Source organism: Pleurodeles waltl, chromosome 1_2 (assembly GCF_031143425.1).
Source record: "Pleurodeles waltl isolate 20211129_DDA chromosome 1_2, aPleWal1.hap1.20221129, whole genome shotgun sequence".
Lineage (NCBI taxonomy): Eukaryota > Metazoa > Chordata > Amphibia > Caudata > Salamandridae > Pleurodeles > Pleurodeles waltl.
The window spans coordinates 888,784,788-888,803,399 of record NC_090437.1 but is presented as its reverse complement, the minus strand read 5'-3'; the positions used below and the strand labels follow the sequence as shown (position 1 = coordinate 888,803,399).

General features: G+C 43.6%; 1 protein-coding gene and 1 long non-coding RNA gene across 5 annotated transcripts in view; one reads left to right on the top strand and one right to left on the bottom strand.

The window, feature by feature from the left end:
* Positions 1 to 18,612, top strand: part of LRP2BP (LRP2 binding protein) — a 222,570-nt gene that overhangs the window by 57,487 nt on the left and 146,471 nt on the right. For both annotated transcript variants that reach the window (XM_069199666.1, XM_069199657.1), the window contains exon 4: positions 11,731 to 11,841. In XM_069199666.1, the coding sequence (XP_069055767.1) occupies positions 11,731 to 11,841 (111 nt within the window). The remainder of the gene's footprint in view (positions 1 to 11,730; positions 11,842 to 18,612) is intronic.
* The window catches only part of LOC138245779 (uncharacterized), a 61,040-nt gene that overhangs the window by 31,890 nt on the left and 10,538 nt on the right, over positions 1 to 18,612 (bottom strand). Inside the window, exon 3 of one of the 3 annotated variants that reach the window (XR_011194167.1) lies at positions 17,458 to 17,588. The exons of 1 other annotated variant lie outside the window; for it this stretch is intronic. This is a non-coding gene — a long non-coding RNA (uncharacterized lncRNA). Of the gene's footprint in view, positions 1 to 17,457; positions 17,589 to 18,612 lie in introns of those variants that run through there. One more of the 3 variants, XR_011194168.1, reaches the window with a different exon arrangement.

Here is an 18,612-nt window from a genome sequence, read left to right as displayed (position 1 = left end):
TAACTCTTTACCATCATCAAAGAGCTCTCCAAACCCAAAGCCAGCAACCTAGACCCCACACACACAAACCCTCTGCAACTCCCTCTCAAATCATTTCCACCGCAAAATCCAGGACATACCCAACAGCTTCATACCACACACACCCTCCACACACAACCTCCACCTGCCCAACACAATCCCACCACACACATCCCCCAACCTACTCACCACCTGGACCCCCACCACCGACGAAGAAACTGAAAAAACAATGAACTCCATTCACTCTGGCTCCCCCTCCGACCCCTGCCCCCATTGAATATATAACAAAGCCAGCCCCACCATTGCCCCCAAACTCCGAGCCATAATCAACAGCTCATTCGAAACCGCCACCTTCCCAGACCCCTGGAAACACGCGGAAGTCACTGCTCTCCTAAAAAAAAAAAAAAAGCCGACCCTGACGTCCTCTCCAACTACCGCCCCACCTCCCTCCTCCCTTTCCCAACCAAGGTCACGGAAAAACTAGTCAACTCCCGCCTATCCCACTTCCTCGAGGCTAACCACACACTCGACCCCTCCCAATCTGGGTTCTGCAAGAACCACAGCACGGAAACCGCCCTCATCGCATGCACCGACGAAATCAGATCCAGAGTCGACATGGGCGAGACCGTTGCACTCATACACCTGGACCTCTCCGCAGCCTTTGACACTGTCTGCCACCACACACTCCGCACACGCCTTCACAATGCTGGGATCCGCCACAAAGCCCTTGACTGGCTCACCTCCTTCCTCACCGACAGAACCCAAAAAGTCCGTCTCCCACCCTTCCAATCCTCCGCCACCAAAATCACCTGCAGAGTCCCACAAGGCTCCTCCCTCAGCCCCACACTCTTCAACATCTACTTGGCCCCACTAGCCAACACCCTCAAACCTCATGGTATCACCATCCTCTCATAAGCTGATGACACACAACTCATCTTCTCTCTCACCCGCAACGCCACCACTGCCAAAACCAACCTACACGCTGCACTCCTTCACACCGTTGCCTGGATGACAGCCAACCACCTCAAACTCAACTCCAACAAAACCGAGATAATCATTTTTGGGCCACACAAAAATGCTTGGGACTCCTCCTGGTGGCCCACCACGTTAGGCCCCGCACCCACCCCCGCAAACCACGCACACAACCTCGGCATCATCCTGGATCCCTTCCCCTCAATGGCCCAACAAATCAACGCCATCACCTCCTCATGTTTTAACACACTCCGCACACTGAAAAAAACATTCAAATGGATCCCCACAGAGACCAGAAAGACAGTCACCCACGCACTCATCAGCAGCAGGCTAGACTACGGCAACGCACTCTACGCCGGCACCACACTCAAACTCAAGCGCAAACTACAGCGAATCCAGAACGCAGCAGCACGACTCATCCTCGACCTCCCCCGCCATGAACACATCTCACCACACCTCAAATCCCTCCACTGGCTACCCATAGACAAAAGGATCACCTTTAAGATCCTCATCCACGCACACAAATCCCTCCACAACACCGGCCCAACCAACCTTAATGAAAGAGTGACCTTCCACACTCCCACACACCACCTCCACTCCGCCGACCTCTCTCTTGCCACAGTCCCCCGCATCAAACACACCACCAATGGAGGCAGATCTTTCTCCTATCTGGCCGCCAAAGCCTGGGACTCCCTCCCCACCCACCTCCGCAAGACCCAGGACCTCCTACTCTTCAGGAAGGGCCTTAAAACCTGGCTTTTCGAACAGTGATCTCCCGCACCCTCTCTCCCCTCCCCCCAGCGCCTTGAGACCCTCACGGGTGAGTAGCGCGCTATATAAGTCTCTTTGATTGATTGATTGATTGAAATTCGTAACTGGACTTTTCTTGCCACATAAATTGAAAATGAAAAGCAAACACTTGACATAAGTGAGCCAATTCAAAGCGTCAAGGCCGCCGTGAGTGTGAAGGAGAGACACAAAAGGAAAAAGAAGTTCGCTGGCAGTCAAACGTATTGGCAAATGTGCAATTATCCATGTAACAGGGTAGATGGCCAAGGCGGTAACAAAACTGCCCCAAGCAGGGACAATAGCCATATCTTAGACCTCGTCCAATACTCAATGACTGTGACCCAGTAATACTTAGGTTCACGGTTCCCCGCACTTTTTTGATGCACTTAGACCACTGCGTGTAGCTATGAAAATAGTTTGGTTTTCTGAAAACATAAGTGAGAGAATTCTCACTAGGCAGTGTGAATGTTCCCCGGAAATGTATTTTTATTCTGTGAATAAGTTTCACGGCTGTCGTGTGAGCCAGCTAAAACGCACACCATATTGTTGAGCAGGTGATTTAAAGAGAGAGCCTCAAACCAGAGTGTAATTTTTGATTTACATGATGTTTCAATGCAGCAGAAGTGAACGTTAAGCTATCAGGAGCCTTTTCTCTAGAAACATTTGCATAGTCCCGGCCAAATTCTTAGAAGTGTGATAAAGTTGGTAATGCAAATCCTAGGTGTGTCTGAAGGTAGGACACTGTACATTCCTTCTTTATTTATAGGCAAACAAGTTAATAGTTCTCAGACCACACACTTCCTTATGAGAGAGCTGGAAAAGACAAGGGAAGAGAGGAAAGAAAGACTCTGTACTCAGGTCTCCTAAGAATCCATACGGATAAAACAAGCTGAAGACCGCAGGAAGGGGCTGCGTGTCTGTGACATCTAACAAACATAAACAAATCAAGCATGCCGCTGCTTGCCAGATTTTTGCATGTTTTGTGACAGCGTTGCACCGTGCACGGCATTTGCGTTTGAGCTGCACCATTAACATAAACCGTGGACATAAGTCTGAGCAACTGTAGAAAGCAGGTCCTGCTGAACACCTACAAACTATCTGAATAAGAAGGATCAGTTTAGTTTTGTAAGCGCTACCTATCACCATAGAGGAGAATCCTAGCGTTTTGGGACGAGGATGCATAGGAGGAGAGCCAAAAGCTTATGTCATCAAGTCACCAGTACCATCTTCCTTTGTTTGGCTTGCTTTTAACAAGAACATGTTGCAGTCTGGGAGCTGTAGTCTTGGTTCATGGAAAACACACCAGGAAATAATGATATAACAAGTGCCTAAAAGTTAATTGTATATACATGTTTTCTTAGGTTTATGTTCAGAGGTGCGCTGTAATGTCTGCTGTTGTAAGAGGTAATTGAGACTGTGGTGCTCTGTTAAGGCCCAGTGTATCCCTTTAGCTGTGGCGTGCTGGGTGTGTGTTCAGTCTACCATTTGTTGTGGCGTGGTACATTGATTGTCAACAGAAGGGCACTTTTGTGAGCTCTGCGGTGTTCACGTATGCAGCATTCTCCCGATTCTTTTTCTACGTGGACATCAGTGTAAAATTAACCAGTTCAACAATCTGAATTTTGCATCTAAGAAACATAATTGACAATCACATATTGGCACACGTATTTTAAACGCAGAACATTTTAAAATGCCTCACTTGTTAAATTTAAAGATACATTTGCAAAATCGCGCTAAATGTAATGTAACTTAGTAAACATACCAACTTCTTTCAAAGTTGTCAACCTCTTAAAAAATAATAAATCACCAGACGGAGATAAACACGCTTAGCTTATGATTGCAAGCAAATGGTGCGGCGGGGAGAGTTGAAGAAAGAGAGGGTAGCAGTTGAGAGCAAATCGACGGGCCTTGGGTTGAGAAGAAGGGGAGTGAGTTTGAAATCACCACCTTTTTCCATGACAAAAGCTGCACTCCAAAGAGGGTGCCCGGGAGTGAGAAGGCTGCCACCGCCCACTTCCCACAATGTCACAAGTCAAACCTTTCGTGCAATGGTGCCCACAACTGTACTGAGATCTAGAGGGCCAATTATTTTCCTAGGGGTTTCTGGACAGAAGGGCATAGGAGTTTATGGAAGACTGTCTGCACGGCAGCCCACTGGAAATGATTAGCGCTCAAGCCCTCCCTCAACAGACTTGCCATACATATTACAGGAAACTCAAACAAAAATATTGGGCCAGCTGATACACACACACAAGCTCCTCTGCAAAGTCTACGGTGAGTCCAGACCAGAAAAAAATGGAAAACAAGAGCGCGACGCACTGCTACAGTTCACTCATAGTGAAACCTATTGGCAAAAGTGCAATTATCTACGTAACCGGCAAAAGTGCAATTAACTATGTAACAGGGTCGATGTCATGCAAAGTGCTCGGCTTCTGCCAAGCGAGATCGTGCTGCCATAAAAAAGAGAAAAAGTAGTCCACAAACCGGACGGAAAACAGCGAGCCTCGGCTAACCACGGAAAAGGCATGACGACGTATGCATGCCTTCCAGTAATGAAAGCAAGCAGATCTTAACAGGCAAGCCCACAAACCAATGAAAGACACTGACATGACATGGACAGGGCTCCGAGCCCTTTTCTAACTACTAAAGCGTCTCGCAAGCGAAACCCATGCGCAAGCGCATGCGACACAGGCTCGACCCTAAAAATGTGTGGATTCTACATTAGCTAATGGTATAATCCTCCAGTCCCTCAATGGGATGTGGCCTATTTTGCACTGGAGGTCTGAGAAAAAGCTGTCTAATGAATATAAGAACAACCCAAAGTCACTAACCTTCAAGTTCAAAAATGCATTATTAGTAGACACAACTTCAACCTCTCATTCCATACACCTAGCCATATGATCCAAGACACCCCTAGGTAATCCTTTAGGGGTAATCTTCATTGCCTGTTATGCTAGTTCAGTGTTGTCTGTTTATCTACCACCTGTGCATTCCTCACCAAATTCAACTCCTCTGGTGACCACCAGCACTCTAGCAGCACTTTACCATCTTGTCTTTGACCACCCTCAACTTTACTAAAGTCATCAAATTTGCCAAAGCACCTATGAAGGAATTCAAACTACAATTAATCTATCTTCTTGCAACTCTGTACTTTCTGCCAGTTGACATATGAGAAAAGGTGAACCCAGGACTTTTGTAAATGTGGCGGACCCAATTGCTGTAGCCTCTTTCTTTTCGTCCCTCAGGACCCTGTAAATTAATTATCATGTTGTCCCAGTATGACCCGCTCTTTTCTTTGAGCCTTCCTCCTTCATTCAGGTCACGTACAAAGGTTTCTGAAGCCAGCCTACAGTGAACCCATTCGTTTACACATTCTATGTCCAAGAAGAACAACTGCTTGTAGGGTGTGCCCCTCCTGAATTTCCTTAGGGACTCAACTTTGATTTTCCGAAAGACAATTCTGTTCTATCAATAACTGATGTAGTTGTTTCAGTCCTTTTATCGCTTCTGTCTGCATTTGTTGGACTTCCCGAGATTGACTTACCCTTGTGTTGAGCTTGTGCAGAGCACTATTGATTTTATCCTGTTGGATTCTATTTTGGACATGCTCCTTTCAGTCCTCTGAAGCATGGCCATAATTCCTTTCTGGAATAGGAAAAGGACCTAAGCCATTTGGATCGGGTGTCCTATTTGATGCAGGTTGCTTAGGTGAAATAAACCTCTCGTCTTATTGCATACATCAATATTTTTGGAATACACCAGAGATATTTTCCATAGCCGTCATGAGTATTACTATGACCTTATGGATCTGGAAAATGGACAGGCGTCTCACAGATTCTCTGAGTGGCTATCCTCATTGGGCATGAATGTGGAAAGAAACAACACACCTGGCAGGGACATATTGCCAGCAATTAGATATAGGGTCCATTCTCAATTTGTTGCCCCCCCTCCCTGCCCCTTCAAATCAGTGCACGCACACTGAGGACTGACAGTAGTTATATTCATTTATTAAACACACTGTACTAGTGTAGAATGTATATATTAGATCTACTATGAGAGTTAGTAGAGCTTTAGCACAGGTCAATTCTGAAAAAAATAAACAGTATAACCCCTCCACAGGAACTTTGGGCTTGACCCCAACCCCAGGTAAGAGGAGACAGGAGCTGATTCTGCAGCAGTTTGCCTACTGGGGACGTGGAACAAAATGTCCAGCCTCCAACTGCACTTGCCAGGGCTTGGTCCTCTTACATTCCTCCGTGTCCATTGCTAATATATTAATGGAGGACACAATGATTTCCGATTAAAAGATACCTTTTCTGGAAGAATCTTGAGTGCACTTCAATCATGGTTGTGTTCACCCTCTGTGCGGTCTTAAAATCATATGTCTTGGAAATATTTCTCCCAACAGTATTATAACATGCTTTTAAAACTGCACATGGAATAGCAATCCCACCCTGTTATATTTCCATTCAGATAAAATTCTGGAGGGCCAAGTTTGACTAGTAACACTAGGAAAGGAAAGCAATGCCCTTGTGTCATTATGTTTAATTGCAGTGATTGCTAGGGTCCTTTGCCTGATAAAGATTGACCCTTTTAATTCTTGCTGTCACTAATTGTTTTAACAAGGGATTATACCGGATGCATTCATTTGTTCCCCATAAAACCATAGTGAGGACATTTTTTACCGATATAATTCTGTACGGTTCTTTCCCAGTATTATTGATTTATTTTTGCAATTTTATATAGTGAGGACATGGCCCGAAGGCTTCAGAGCGCTTTACAACACACACAATACAGGATTACAACGGGTTACATTAGTAGTAGTTGAAGTCAGTCGTTTACATCAGTGTATGTATACAGGAGTTACCACAAGAGACAGTTACAACAATAGGACAGAGGACATGAACAGTTAAACAAGGCAGATCAGGGTGCATTGGAGAAAGAAAATAAGCCTGGTCGAGGGTGAATTAACCAAGATGTCTGTCAGATAGGAGGAGCTTGAGGTCCTTTTTGAAGGTTGCTAGGCAGGTGGTTAGATGGAGTGAGGGAGGCAGAGAGTATTAGATTCTAGTGGCTCTGCCAGAGAAGGACTGATTCATGTATCGTTCTCATCTCTTAGCTCCAGGAGCAGGAACTAGGCATTTCTAGAACACCTATTTGCTCTGAAGATTTTCAGTTTCTCATTTAGATAGGAGGGTGAGGAGTTCAGCGCTCTGTGGGTGATGCAAGCAATTTTGGATTAGGCCCACGCTACAATGGGGAGCCATTGGAGGGTAAGCAGGTCAGGGGAAATGTGGTCAGATTTCTTGAGACCTAGGACGAAGTGTGCTGCAGCATGTAGTCTTGCTCTCAGTGGGCCTAGGTGAACTTTGGGGATGCCTGGGAGAGGGGCAATTCCATGTTCTAGTCTAGAACGAGAGACTGCACCACTGTTTTGAAGTCTTGTTCCGGAATCATTTGTCTGATGCCCCAAAGCTGCCTAAGTTGTATACCATCACATATTTGTCTGTTATTATTTCTTAACTTAAGATGATTTCTGATTAGGTACAGCTAGTGTGTCTCAGTTAAAAACTTTAGTAGTTACGCTTTACTGCTTATTTGTTTTAAATCCAAATGATAACTTTTTATTACTACCAACCTTGTTACAACCATGAGCTCTTTAGCTTATTAGAGACCGAACATCCACCCCTGTTTGCTCCTATTTACTACAGCTAAATATTTTCTTCTGCCATTTGCTTCACTTTTTATTATGCCTATATTTTCAGTTTTGAGCCCAATTATTTATATTTTTTGTTTCAGGAAAAGTTTATTGGAATGCTGGTTGGTACAGAATTGTTCTTCACATTCGTCCACAAACGTACTTCATTAGTTTCCTACAATATTCACTGTAAAAGACAAGACATAAAACATCTTCTTAATTAGAATACTTGCTATTTCAACTCACTCGTACTCACCTTACTCTTGCAGTTTTCCCATAGCTGTATTAAGCATTTGTCTAGTAGGACGTCTGCTCCTGTCGGTGTTACTACATTACTGCTTTCTTTATACATTAACACTTGTTACGAACGTGCAACTTTGATCACCTTTGCTACCATTGTTATAGTTGAATATAGGCTAGCATATTCATCTGCAATTTATTCAGCAGCACCCTAATGGAACTTCTGACAGACTGGCATGTTTGGCCACTCTCAGATATGTTCTTTCATGTGTCGTTGCATCTAGTAGCATGCAACTGGTTAAAAACAGTGCCATTTATCGGGCTGTTGATTGCCACTGCAACAGTTACAGGTATTGTGTTCTGGTTAGTATTTAAAAACAATGTCATTTCTCATGCCATGAGATTTTTCACTGAAAATAATTTTCTAGTGCAGCTACTAAATCAGAAATGAATTACTTGTGTTTGGCACCAATATTTTACTGATTGGTATGCAGGCAGTGCTTGGTACCAGGCGCACCATTTTTTTTGCTACACATTTCTACAGAGAGACCTCGATTCACTCTATTGAAGTAGGTTATGAAATATTGGTATAGCTCATTTTATCCCCTTCAGAACTACCAGCAAAACTCATGGCTTTTAGCCAAACTATTTGAAAAGAGGTGCTAGGGGCTGGGCTTGTTGAGTTCCAACATGGCCCTAGGTCTTCAGTGTTCTGGCACAGCTCACTCCTTTGGACTGTGTTGCTCTGCCTAAGGAATTGTGTGGCCCACGCAAGTAGACTCAGTAAAACCTTTTGACGCAATACCTGGTCAGGTGTCTCTGAAGAACCTGGGGCACTATGAAAATAAAGGTGATCTGGATGGAAGGGGGATTATCACCAAAACAGAGAATACTGTTGGGAACCTGGATTGATGACCAGCAACACTGGAAAAGTCGACTGAAGGATACAGGAACCAGGCTAGGACATCAAGTGCAAGGTTGAATACTAGAGAATGTTGTCAAATCCTTAAATGTTAGGATTTGAGAGCATTTGTCTTTATATTGTGAGTGGGGCCAGGGGTGTAACGGTTCCTTCAGATAGTGTTTTTTTGAGTGTACTTTATTGTCGCCACTTGATGTTGTCTAAGTCTCCAGACTTCCTATGTTGTTCCCTCAAACAAGGTATCAGAGACGAGCTGTGTTGGGCACTGTCAGCCTGCCTAAATCGGTAACCAGGACTGCAGCAAAAAACACGAGAAACATGGATTGATATGTTTCAAGGCTGCACATCTTCGCAGACTAAAACCATGATAATTTGAGGACCATGCCTCACCTCATGCAGTTAAAAAGGGTTACTGTCCCTTGGAGGAGTGTTTGTTTGTTTCAGGCGAGATTAACTGTGCAAGTTGAGGGGAACTGCACCTCTTCTCCAGAACGACCGAAACCTGCGTTCTTGTCCCAGAAGAGAGTGGTGGAAGGAATCATATTGGAGCTCAGTTTTAAATTAATGACACTTTGGTTTTGTTTTTTTCTGATTTGGAACTTGGCAGATGGAAAACTCCGTCACAAACATGCCGGATATCCCGTCCAGCATATTATGATCCCTTTAGGATATAATTTGATCGTGATACAGCAGACGGAATATCCGTCACATTTATGACGCAGTATTCCCCTCCACCAAGTTCTAAACCAGGCCCTTAATTTTGGTGACTTGCTTTTCGTAGTACTGAGCTTAAGGGATGATCTTTTATTTTTAGGGTCGAGCTTGCATCTTGCGAGACACTTTAGGAGTCAGTTGTCTTTCATTGGTTCATGGGCTTGCCTGTTAAAATCTGCTTGCTTTCATTAGTGGAAGGCACGCATACGTCATGCTTTTTCCGGTGGTTAGCCCTCCTCGAGTGCAGTGACCAAGTACAGAAAACATGCGAGGCTCGCTGTTTCCCATCTGGTTTGTGGACTACTTTTTATCTTTTGTTCACAGCGCGATCTTGCTTGGCAGAAGTCAAGTGCTTTGCATAACATCGGCGATGTAACATAGTTAATTGCACTTTTGCCGGTGACGTAGCTAATTGCACTTTTGCCTGTAGGTTTCATTACGAGTGCTGTTTTTTTTCTTTCAATGTGGAAAGAAAAATCCGGTTGGGCGTTTACAACTGCTAATAGCTGTAACTCGGAGAAATGCGAGACCGTAGTGCATTGTAAATGCTTGTTATTTCTTGTGTGTGATGAGAAGGCTGACTTTTATATTCCAAATTAAAAACATTTGCTTTTCCTTGTACTGCGTATCTTCTGTTTTTTTCATAAAAAATTCTTTAGAGGTAGCCAACAAGACTTCTCTGGGGAAGGTAAAGAACCCCCGTTACACCTAGTCAATTAGGACTTGTCTGAATTCGTGGTGCCGAAACTGCTTCTGTTTTCCAGACTGTTCCTGGAAGCTTCTTAAAGTTGCATCGGTGTTATTTATGTGGCATATTGGAGCCACTAGTGTTCTTTTTTTATTTACATTCTGTTTGCAAGAGAAAACGATCTTCTGTATGTCTGTAAATAGAAGGCGGCAGCTTCAATGCAAATATGCAGCTCGTTTTTTGCAGGAGTAGTTTTCTGGGCTTCATTTAGAGTTGCTCATTATCTGGTGCGTGGACACTGGGGGCAGAATTTCCCATTCCTGACAGTATCCTTGCACTAAATAAAGGGCATACCAAGTTATTCGACCCATAAAATTCCCCCTTCCACACTGAATGGGCCCCTTTCCGCTGCCATTCACCATCTGCCTTGAGCAGGTGTAAATTGCAGCAGGGGAAGTGCTGCAGGCTGGAGGTAGTGGGAAGCCTGCAGGGCAGAGCTAAGCTGGTGGGAGCATTGTCTATTCCCCAGTGGTGCTGCAGGGGCCTGGCTGTGCTCATCTGCCCCTGATGTATTCCTCTGTTCGGAAACACTGGACCACACCGAAATGGCAAGACCGGTTTCCACACCAGGTATCACACTCAGCAATTCATAATCAGTGTCCATTTGTCTTGTTAAACTGAAGGGCAACTTGTTTTTTCAGCTCAGTAAAACCAATGACTAATTTTTAGGTCTCGCCTAGCACAGCACATGCGCGCTGTCGCTTGTGACGACCTTTTGTTTATCAAAAAATAAACTCTACAAAGGGGCCTTTACACCCATATTAATTACCACTTGTTAACTTCATGGTCACTGTCATTTCCTTGTTTCTCATTGGTCAGGGCGTTGGCTGTACTCTGGTACTTTTGTTATTAGAGAGCATGCACCTTCCATAAAGTAAATAGAGTATAATCGCAAAGAATGACTACAGGATGCTTCATCAGCGCAGTCGCATGTCAGCACATTGGGATTGTAGCTCTTTCCAAAGGGTTGTAATCAAAGGAAGGTACAAATGAAAGAACGGGTGAACTCCTGAAGAAATACACATACTAGCCAAAGATTTGCACACGCACTCCCAGAATCCTCTGCATGCATCACTGTATTTGTTGACATAACAGCTGGTGCGTTTCTAAAGTTATTTCTGAGTTAGTTTAGTAATAGAGTGTGTGCTGAGGCTGTCAGTTGTGCGGTAAATCAAAGGGTCTATCTAATTTCCCGTTAACACGTCCAAGAAGACTGTCAATGAGTTATGCTCTTTTCTCCATTAATAAAAACTTAGAAGGTATTGAAGTGTCCCATGCTTACATTCTGTGTGTGAGACCTGCCAGGGAGCCCCTATTGAACAGCTACAAATGGTGTTTTCGTGATGATCCATCAAACAATGCCAAAGATATAGGCAAGTCAAAAAATGCTTTTCCTATGGACACATGGCCCTAACTAGAACTACCTACTGGCAACTATATATATATATATATATATATATATATATATATATATACACACACACATTACTTCATTATATAAATAGAAGACAGTAGTTCAAGAATGCCATCAGTGGCTCCCGGATATGTGCCTGAATAGCTGCCTTGAACAGAGCAGCAAGAGGCAGCCTTTTGAACGAATAACATAATTTTTGCATCTTGTTTTGACAGGGATGGTATGAAGATGCCTTGTTGCAGTTTGAAAAGAACAAGAATGACTTCCAAGCTTTGTATCAGGCAGGAGTAATGTACTATGATGGGCTTGGGATTGCAGAGAACCCCGTAAGTAATGATTTTATGTGACATTAGTGATGATGTATTATTTCAAAGTAGCACGTTTATTTATCAATTTCTTCATGCATTTACAAATTAAGTGGAGTGCATTTTTAGCAGTTACAGTTATCATTTGGGTGCCAGTGATGTCCAAATATATGTAGTTATTTAGATGCACTAATTCCTCTACACACCAGTGATCGGGAACAACATTTCACCTTCTGTCAAACTGTCACAGTTATTCGTATAATTGAAGAATCATTATAGACTTATCTCTTTATAAAGCACCTGCCTGACCCATGTTGAGCCACCCCTTGGCTCCTCTTACCTTTAACCTTTATGCCCCTTGTCCCTCTTTGTACACAATTAATTATAGTCCGCAGGGTTTAGTCCCTACACCCTTGCTACCCAGTGCACCAGTCCTCATGGACTGTTGTATTTCTCTTTCCCACCACCAGCTGGTCCTGTAATCATCACCACAGCCTTTAAGTACTGTATAGAATGTTTGGGTGTGTGTGTGTGCGTATATGAATGTATGTGTATTTGCGCATCAGTGATGTGAATGGGTGAGTGCAAATGTGTGCATTATGTGCTCGTGAATGTGTGGGTGTGAGTATAAGCATGCATATCCGCTTGTTAATGAGTGGGTGTGAGTATGTGCGCCTGTGTGCTTGTGGATGAGTAGTTGAGAGTATGTGTGAGCATATGTGTTTGTGAATGGATGTATGTGCATCTGTGGATGGGTGGAATTGAGTGTACCACATCTGCAAGTTAGCAGCCATCACTGGTGTTATGGTGTATTGCAAGAGACCATGTTTATAGTGTACCTGTTAGACTGAATGGTTATCAGGCGCTAGATCAATGTGTGCTGTTGTTACCTCAAAGTGATGATTCTTAATGAGCTCGGAGGCTGACCCCAGTTTAAAGTGAGCTATAAGAACAGGGATTGTTATGTTAAAAAATCTAATGGTGAAAGAAAACATGTTTTATACAGCATCATGCACTGCTCTTGATGAACAGTTAACATCTGTTCAGCTTTGTGCTGTGCGCTATTTCAGAGTGTTGACTACAAATCGCTTCCTTTGCCCAATGTAAATAATTGTCAGCACCCAGATGTGGACAACTGAAGTTTAAAGACATCTGTCGACATGTGGAGTGCCTCATTGTAGTGCCTTAGGGAGTGCATTAAAGCATGCCGTCTGGCAAAGCACTCTAAAAATATACCCTTAACTCCTCAGAAATAGGAATTAGCAAAGGCAAGAGGTCTGGCTAGTAACCGAAAAGGTAAGAGGAGCCAGTGGGTGGCAACCAAATTCATTGGCTTTGCCGAGGCTTGTTTTATTTTGGCACCATTAATATTATCATTATTATTATTTTGACTTATAAAGCACAATGCCACCATTGCAGGTGTCCTGGCGCTGTGAGAACTTATCTGATGGAAACTAGAAATACCGCCCAGAAGGAGAGAGAAAGAAGGTAAAAAGACTAAGACATAGAGGGTATACAGCCAGGTTTTAAGAACTTTCCTAAAGGCCAGTAGAACATCAGTGGACTGCCTAGTCAGGGGAAGAGAGTGCCACAATGGGCTACTTGAACCAAAAAGGCACGGCTGCCAACCCCCATCCTTCTTAATTTATGAGCATTGATAAGATTGGAACTGGCGGACCACAACAGGCAGTTGGGCATATAGAGTGAAAATTGTCTCTGGAGAAAGTGTGGCTGCACCTGATGTATGGATTTGTGCACTATGCAGAAGGATTTAAACTTCACCCCTTTAAGGCAATGGTAGTCGGTGCAAGGTGTTGGGAGCCTCAAAGGCTGAAGAATGACTAGGCCAAGACAATGCTAACTTAGCAGCAGCAGTTTGAAAACAGTAGAGCCATTGAGTTAAATCATCTGGGGGCCTATAAACAAAGAATTGCAATAACCCAAACGACTCAAAATAGAAGATTAGATTATTAAAAGGTGGAAGTGAGAAGCCGCATTAATGCAAAACAATTAAAGGAGAGCTAGATTACATGAACATGGCAAACATTGGATGGTAAAGAAGTAAATGGGTTGCCTCTGGAGTAGCAGAATATCTGTTTTCTCACTGTTAACTTTTAAAGAGTAGCCATGAAGTGATGTCCCACAGGCAGCTATGAAAAACTTCTAGAGGCAGCGGGGTGGCTCAATTCACTGACAACTAAATTTGTGTATTGCCTGCGTAGTTCATGAAATTAATTCCATGACTACATATCAACTGTGAAGGAGCCCTCAAATAGATGTTAAACAGCCTTGTACTTAAAGAGAAGCCATGAGGGACCCCTTGCCTCACAGTTCTGGCTTTGGTCTAGGAAGGTGGAAGATGGAAGATAGAGTACTTGTCTTTTATTTTCCAAACAATAACCAAACCAGTTGGGAATAGTGTCATAAATTCCAGTGTCCTATAACCTAGAGTACACGATTTTATAGTCTACTGTATCAAAGGCGGCGGATAAATAGAGTTATATAAGAAACACAAATTGGCCTTAATTTGCTACCATTCTAAGAATGTTCAGCACAGCAACCCATTGCGACTTACTGCCGTGAGCTACCTTGGACCCAGATTGAGCCAGATCTAATAAATCGTGGTCTTCCAGGAAATCAGATATGAGTATTAACATATTTCTCAACTATTTTTAGTAGAAAAGTTAAAAAGAAGTGTTTTTCTTCAATAATAACATCACCATACCTTTTTCCAGTCAGGAGCTACCTTGCCTGTGCGTAGTGATGATTACATGAGGAATGAAGGGGGGCTGCTAAAATGTCTGAGGCTTCTTCCTGACCACAAGGGGCTTAGGGGCAATGAATTGAATTAGTAATTGTCCAGAAAGAATCTTGATTTATCTTACCCAAAGTGTCTAAAATCTGTAAGAGATTTCAATTGTCAGAGCAATTTAAAAGATTCTTAGAGGTTAATTCCTAATAATGGATTAAACCCAGATCTATGACTGGGGGTGAGTGTTTGACAATGTTCAGCATTCCGTCCATCACTTATTGTTTTTGCTTTGTCGCCCTAAGTGGGAAGGGTATGCCCAGACGTGGGTCCCGTGCTTCCCATGCCACTGGATTCAAGCTAGTCTGGCTGATGAGGGGTGAAACCCCGAAACCGGTCCCAGGATGCTTGTTTCCGGTCCAGTGAGGACCTGGCTTGGCAGTTCGGTCTGGACTGTTCCCATGCGGAACAGGGTCAAGACTGATTTGCATATGGCTGGGTCCAAACTGGGGTGGCATGGTGAGCAAAAGAACGATGGATTAAACCCAGATCTATGACTGGGGGTGAGTGTTTGACAATGTTCATCATTCCGTCCATCACTTGTTGTTTTTGCTTTGTCGCCCTAAGTGGGAAGGGTATGCCCAGACGTGGGTCCCGTGCTTCCCATGCCACTGGATTCAAGCTAGTCTGGCTGATGAGGGGTGAAACCCCGAAACCGGTCCCAGGATGCTTGTTTCCGGTCCAGTGAGGACCTGGCTTGGCAGTTCGGTCTGGACTGTTCCCATGCGGAACAGGGTCAAGACTGATTCGCATATGGCTGGGTCCAAACTGGGGTGGCATGGTGAGCAAAAGAACGATGGATTAAACCCAGACCTATGACTGGGGGTGAGTGTTTGACAATGTTCAGCATTCCGTCCATCACTTGTTGTTTTTGCTAATTCCTAATATTTACCTGATTGAGATTGGGAAGAACTGGCATATCCAAGAATAGTAAGGATACGTTGGACTGTTTCATCAAAATATTGAGAAAGATCATCCCAAAGATGTTGCGATTGAACTGAGGATTGAGAGGCGCAAGTTGGATTGGCCAAGGATGGTGTGATGGAGCAATTTGTGTTGCATTAGGCGACTGAGCAATTATCTTGCCATAATACTGAGTTTTAGCCTAGAAAATATGTTCCTTATAGACTTTTAGTGCTGATTTAAGTTTTTGAGCATTTTCAAAAAACTTAAATTCCAATTTTGATGCTCTGAGATTTGTTGTACAATGGTGCTAAATAAAGGGCGTGCAGAAAGTATACTGACTAGAGTCTGTTTAATCCATTTTGATAGAAAGTGAATTCTTTATCCACTAAAAAGATTCTCATCAGAATAACTAGTAGCATCAAGGGTCTCAGCTAATGCAACATAAGATAGTTTGGCCCAGGGACAGCCCAAAATAACTTTCTTTCAAGCTGTGCCAATAGTGGAAGCATATTCTAATAATATAATGCAGAAATGGATTAGAAAATGGTCTGTCCAAACCCGAGTAAAATTCTGCTCACTGTGATATGGGTTCAAATATGAGATTTACAGTATGGCCACTGTATGTGTGGGACCTGAAACTGATTGAACTAGACCTATTGCTTCTGTAGAATCAGTCAGGTCTGAAGCAGGGGGATTGGGTCAACAGTCTACCACGATATTAAAATCTCCAAACAAAAAATGGTAGAGTAAAAGAGGATACGCAGTGATGTAAGCTCCGTGATCAACTCTATGAAATTAGAGAGTGGACCTCAGGGGCATTAGCAAATGAAAGCAGCTATTGATACCAAGAGCATAGATTGTGTGGAAAGACCCAAAAGCTCAGCCTGATGAAAAGCAGGTAGGTTAAGAACTTTGAAAGTCAGGCTTTTACTATAAATGATTGCTACCATGTGTCATCTTCGTAAGGAATATGGGAGACGTGAAGCTTTAAACCCCTTACAGGAACAGGCAAGATCCAGATTGGACTACTTATTTGTCCAAGACAATGTGATTAAAAGTAGATCAAGCTCTTCGGTACTTATCTGGTAATTTAATTGTACCATATATTTAACCAGTGAACGTGCATTAATTAAAGTGCAGCTAATGTTAGACTTATGAGCACTTAAACCTGGGGCAGGATAAATGTCGTTGACAAAGCTAGTGTGCTGTGGTGTAGGTGGTTGAGGCACTAACTTGAGTAGCGGCTTGCACTCCGAAAATATGGTAGGGTGCGATTTCACACAACTCACCATTTATTCTGCTCCTGCTCCTGCCCAGTGCGGCACTTCTCTCCCCGATACTGGCATCTACAAGCAGGAAAGGGAAGGACTTCCTTCCTGCTCAGTGGAACACGAATCAAACCTATCCTGGAGCTGCTCTCATGCTGTTTTCACCATGACAGCAGATCCAGGATTGGTTGGAGCAGGCTAACTCAGCACTCATTTTGAGGCTGGGGGCCAGTGCCAGCAATCCCCCTGGTGTTTCACAACCCTGGAATTTCTGGGTGTACAGTGGGCATGTCGACATGCGCATTGTAGACCCAGCAGTCATCCTGCTGTTGCAGGATTCAACCCTAGCCCTCACTCTGACGAATTAAAATGGCATTACGATGCCATTTTATTTACTTGTGTTTGCCTGCTACACCCGCAGGAGGCGGGGAGATGCTCCTCCACCCTTGAGAAGGAACCGCCCCTGGGTGTGCCTTCCCTACTGGGACTGTCCCTAGTTATGCCCACATGCTTTCGGTGTTAAAGATAAGATTGAAAGTGAAACTTTTCTTTTGTGGAGTGGATGCCCTCGTGATCATCCTGGGGTAACATAACCAGAAGAAGAGAAAAACAAAACAATTGGCACTCTTTTCTGCATTGAGTCACCTCGTCCTTTATTAGAAGTACAAGAAAAAGCAGCATCTCCTGGGAAGACCATCGGCTCAAAGAAGAGCCCAGCTTTGATAATGTGCCTACTGTCCTTCTGCTCAGCTGATCCTTTCAAGCAGCCCCTGCTGGGAAAATGGCTCACGAAAAGGACAAAACTATAGAAATTAAGTTTATTAGTCTTTTAAACATCTAAACAACCACGCTTGCAGTATTACTGCACAGTTTTAAAGTTCACAAAAAGGTATACGACCTGATTTAGAGTTTGGCGGAGGGGTTACTCCATCACAAAAGTGACAGATATCCCGATCGCCATATTACAAGTTCCATAGGCTATAATGGAATTGTAATATGGCCGACGAGATATCCGTCACATTTGTGACAGAGTAATCCCCTCCGCCAAACTTTAAATCAGGCCCATAGTCATGCTGCAGATATGAAAGAAGCGGCTCCCTGAATTATTGTACTGAATATCCCTGCAGCTGTTCTTTTCCAGGAAATACTCAAATACGTACAGTAAGAAATGCACATACAAAACAAGCAGACGCAGAAAAAACTGAAGAATTATACAACACCTACTTAAGCTTACAAAAATATAGAATGCAAATGCAAAATATGTAAAACATAACTACTTGAAAAGTGTAACCAACTGCGAAATGATGTCCAAGCCCCTTTCTGTATATTGTGTGATATTTATGGCCATATTTATGACCCAGTTTACATCATGTTTGCAACACGCAATGTGGTACATGCGTGACACAAACCTTAAGTGAGATTCAGGAACCCACGGAAGGCCACTTAGTGGCTCCATAAATCTGGAGTAAAGCAACGCAGCGCAAATCACTGCATTGCCTTACTCTGCGCTAGGAAGGCGTTCTGTGGGCGTTGCGCTGGTGTTCCCACGCAACTCCCATGGTTTTTGACGCATTCCTAGATTTACCAGAACTGGAAAGCCTGGGAATATGTCAAAAAGATATGCCTTCCCAGGAGAGGTGTAACAAGGAGAAATATTTTAATTTCTCCTAGTTTCTACCTCTTTCTCTGTGTGCTGCATTCTGTAGCATACAAAGAAAGAGGAAAAGGCCTCAGGGTATTGTTTTTGTGCAGGAAGGTGCCCCTTCCTGCACAAAAACAAAAACAGTCCTGCATGCAACGGAAGAAGCC